The sequence below is a fragment of the Plasmodium fragile genome, assembly GCF_000956335.1.
Source record: "Plasmodium fragile strain nilgiri unplaced genomic scaffold supercont1.25, whole genome shotgun sequence".
Classification (NCBI taxonomy): Eukaryota; Apicomplexa; class Aconoidasida; order Haemosporida; family Plasmodiidae; genus Plasmodium; species Plasmodium fragile.
The window spans coordinates 227,235-231,650 of record NW_012192605.1 but is presented as its reverse complement, the minus strand read 5'-3'; the positions used below and the strand labels follow the sequence as shown (position 1 = coordinate 231,650).

The 4,416-nt window shown below is 40.1% G+C and overlaps 1 protein-coding gene across 1 annotated transcript; it reads right to left on the bottom strand.

Moving 5' to 3' along the window:
- Window positions 1-2,915: 2,915 nt before the first annotated feature.
- AK88_02569 (uncharacterized protein) lies at window positions 2,916-4,079 on the bottom strand (the record flags this gene model as incomplete). The annotated part of the gene is made up of 2 exons (XM_012480194.1): window positions 2,916-3,851; window positions 3,969-4,079. The coding sequence occupies 2 exons, from the start codon at window positions 4,077-4,079 to the stop codon at window positions 2,916-2,918; spliced, it is 1,047 nt and encodes a 348-aa protein (XP_012335617.1).
- Between the last annotated feature and the right edge of the window lie 337 nt (window positions 4,080-4,416).

Genomic DNA, 4,416 nt, shown 5'->3' with positions numbered 1-4,416 from the left:
TTTTTTTTTTTTTTTTTTTTTTTTTTCCCCGTATTATCACTGTTTATATATATCCTTTGAATCTCTCCTTTTTGCTCTGCTCTTTTTTTTTTTTTTTGGTTTTTGTTGCCGCCGTTTTGTTTTTTTTTTTTTTTTTCGTTAAAGTGCTTCAAGCCGGTTTGGTTCCTTGCGCCGCTACCGGTTATACTACCAAAATTTGGTACCTAAATAAAAATAGGGGGTTAAAAACAGTTCACGCATTTTTCTACATATTACGTGCGTGGGGGTGGCTATATAATTAATGCAGTGCAGGAAGGCAATATGGCATCAGCGATTTTATATGTCCCATGTATGTTGCGCATGTAACGTTATAGTGCATGTATAACGCACGTATTGTATTATTATTATGTAAAACAATGAAATGAGATACTCATATATATCCTCTTTATATATGTACTTTTTTTTCTCAATTTCATGTTTCCTCAAAGAAAAGTTTTTTTTCTCGCAAATGGAGGAATACCAACAGGGTGATAATATAAAATGTTAAATATAGAAACAAAAAAACGTGTACATAAAATGTAACACTTTTTTTTTTTTTTTTTTGGGTACGGTATGCTGTTGCGGGTTTGAGTTCGTTGGCTTTGTAATTAAGGGCGCTAAAAATGCGAAGGATGGAAAAGGGGGAATGCATGCCACCCCTATATGAATAATTTGTACGTATTATAATTTTGTGCTGGAATTATTGCCGCCAACATGGTGAGCGAACACTGGTTTTTTTTTTTTTTTTTTTTTCAATTTTTCCAAACAAAACAGGTGCAAAAAAGTATATATATTGTAAAATTATGCAAAAAGGACCTCGCGACGGTAAAAAAAAAATGCCCAATCGCAGGGAAGTACACAGGGGCAGAACACATCCTTTATTTGCTAGGGCTATTTTATTGTGCCACGGAAATAATGCGCGCACATGGGTACGGTACATTTTTTGCATATGAGTTTTTGTACGTACAGTTATATGTAGGGTCGATTTCCAAAAGGGCAGTCATCCTCCCCCCCGCCAAATGTCGCCCGTTGCTCAACCGTTTTTCCATATGCGCACAAATAAAAATATAGTACCCGCTGTTCTCTTCTGCTGCCTCTGCTGATCATGTGGAATAGGGGGCATACCCAACCCCAGGCGGGTGTGGAAGAAGAAGTATTATACAAGTAGCATTCTCTGTGATGCACAGTTCCCCTTTGGTGCATACGAAAAGTCGAGCGACGGGCACACCTCTTGCTGTGCTTTGTGCATATAAGTAATATATACCCTTTTGGTGGGTTCTGTTTTTTTTTCTGCATACCCCTTTTTTGTATACCCCTTTTTTTGCCGTGGCATCGTTTCGAGCATGATAAAGTGTGACAGGGCATAGCAAAATTAAGGCGCAACTCCCACAGGGGAGACCCCCGCCGCCATTCTTTTTTTCCCTTTTTAAAAAAAAGCCAATAGGGTGCCTTCTTTTTACCTCCATAGAGCATTCTCAAAAAGGTCACATATTTCCTTTTTTTTGCAAATGAGCGAATTTCCCCACTTGGGGTGCACGGCTCGAAAATGAACTTCAAAAGAAATGTATATGACCACTTTTGCTCAGAGGGATTCGGGAAGGTTCACATGGTACATCTTATAAATATGTTCGTTCATGCATCCTGCAATAGGTACAGTACCCCCCGGAGGTGTGCGCGAATGTACACAATAATGGAGGCTTTAACAGAGTGGGGTAAGGCCCCACATATTTGCCCTATATAAAAAGGTTAATTTTCCCGACGTCACTTTGCGTTTCTTATAACCACATTTTTATCCTCTTCCCATGTGCTATTCAATTAAGATAATTGCACGCTCTTTGTCGTGTATCCTTTTTTGTGACAACACAGCGCGAACGGGAAGGTACATCCAACGGGTGGTCATACAAATACGGTTTGTTTCTTCACCCAAAAACGGGAACAAAAAAAAAAGCTCACAAATCAGTCCGCCCCCCCACAGATTACCATTTCCCATCCGTTTTAACGGGAAACTTTTTTTTTCAAACAGAAAAATTAGCATTATGCACATTAAGGGTAATAAAACCTTTTCCACACAAAGAACAAATTGTAAAAATGTGCCACGTGCGGTAGGAAGGTTTTATACTCGTTGCGGCGTGGACAGGGGGGGCACCCCCAATTTGGTGTTACCACGCGTGAGACGTAGGCACTCTATTTTCCCCCTGCTGGTTGGAAAACATGCTGGCTTTTATCAGGGAAGCAACAGCAATGGGTAAAATGTGTCCCCGTTTTGTGCCCATTATCATTTTGTACAGTTCACTTTCCATTGCGCTCCTTGCATCAAAATCAAATTGCGCTTTTCACGAAAGATGTTTTCACCCAGTATAGGGCTTGTTTTTTTCAGGTTGGGAAAAAGTGCGCTCCAAGGCGTGTGCAAGTGAATTAAAAAAAAAAGTTAACGTACATACAAATGCAGCATTGACAAGGGTCCATTCGGAAAAAAAAAAAAAAAAAAAAAAATACATATTTGGATAGAGGGCTTATAGTAATAGCTACCTCTGTACGTACACCCATCCGTGTGCATTCGTATAACGCCCCCAAAACGTGGCCGCAGGATTACTACAAAGAATGGACAAAATGTGGTGTAGCAATTTCTTTTTCCATTTATGTAAAAAAAAAAAAAATGGCTACATGGTGACATGGCCATATGGGCAAAGTCCTCGTGATATTTCAAACAAAAAAAAAAAAAATTAATCAACTTTGAATGTGTAAACCGATGTGTGATAAAAACGGTTGGTACAATAAGTGGCCTTACAGCATGGTATTCACCATGTGGGCAATTTTGATCTGTTGAAGAGTACTGAAAAGGAGGTGGTACACTTGTACGCACACTCACTTTTCCACAACCCTTATATATGTGTCCTCTAAATGACTATGTGAATGTTTCTTCTTAAATTGTTTAACCTTTCTAGTACGTCAACGACAATGGCGACTTGGCCAATGTACTCATTCTCGTCACTCTTACTATCACAGCTGCTGAGCTGTTTCACATACTTATCTAGCTTTTGCATGAAGGCATCCTTAGCATTGTCCAGGATCATAAAGTCTACCTTGTAATTTGTATATTTGTTAAAATCGATTCTTCCACTAGGGAAATAATTTTCCTTCGAGATTATAAGATCTGGGCGTCTTTGTGTGGAGTCACTTACATATTCTCTCTTCTGACTCGAGTGTCCTTGTTTATGTCCTTGGTGATTTTTCTTTCCTTCATGTGGAAACTTGTCTTGCTTTTTATCTTCCACGTCGGGATCCATATCCATATCCTTGTTGGCTAAACTAGTTGCCTTTTTTTGGCTTTCTTTTTTATTACTCATTTGAATGCCATTGAGGCCATTTCCATTACTGTTCATCCACGCGCCCAGTTCATACCCGCACCTTTCCTTTATGTATTTTTTGTACTCTATTAAATTTTCCGTTTCTTCCTTTGTGATTTTATTTTTGTTTAAGATTTGGTTGAACTCGTCATGCTGGAGTTTTATTTCCTTAATGAATTCTATGGGGGACATTTTTTCCTCAAAAATGGGGTCTGCATATGAATCTGGATATGGCTGCTTCTCTGCTGAGACACATGTGTCGGCTTCTACATTTGCATTGTTTGTTCCGGAAGTCAAATTTTGCGAACCCTCTAGGTGGACATCCCTTTGGCATTCTCCTTCGACATTTTTCTTTCCATCCATGTTGCTGCTTCCTTTAGTGACGAGTTCATCCCCGTCTGGTTTTTCAGAAACAATGTACACGTTGCACTTGGCACAGAATCTCTCCTCTTTGTTCTTCTGCTTAATGAGGGGAGTCACCATGCACTGCGGTCAGGGGGTGGAAAAACGGTCATGAGGGAGGCAGTTTTCACGTTTGGGCAGTATCGCCTATGGGTACAAGTGGCAATTGGCACGTGTTTGTTAAATTCAAGCGCATCTTACCATGTGGCAACACTCATTAAGCAAGGTCCAGCCTTGCAGCAGCTTATCGCCTATAATCTGCGACGCCGCGAACGGGTCGCTCACGTCGCTGTTGTTGCTTTCGACTTTCATTTTGTCCTCGGTGGTGGCGTGTGGATCCACGGATGGGTAAGGCAGCAGCTAGACTTATTCAGGAGCAGAATACAACCGGTGGAAACAACGCAACAAAGAACTATTCAAAAAAGGAACATACAATTATGAACAAGGAAAGTATTACAGGCATGCGTGCTTACATTTAAGCACAGCTGGTATAGAGGAAGGGTTACCAGTTCAGCGTCACCTACTCGGAAGCTTTGCCTTTTTTTAAAACGGTTAAAAAAAAAAAAAAATTACAAATTTGGGAAGGGTTTATCCGTTAGGGGCGCGTTTCTACATTCCTTGTTACGTTGCTTGGTTTTGTTCCAAAAAG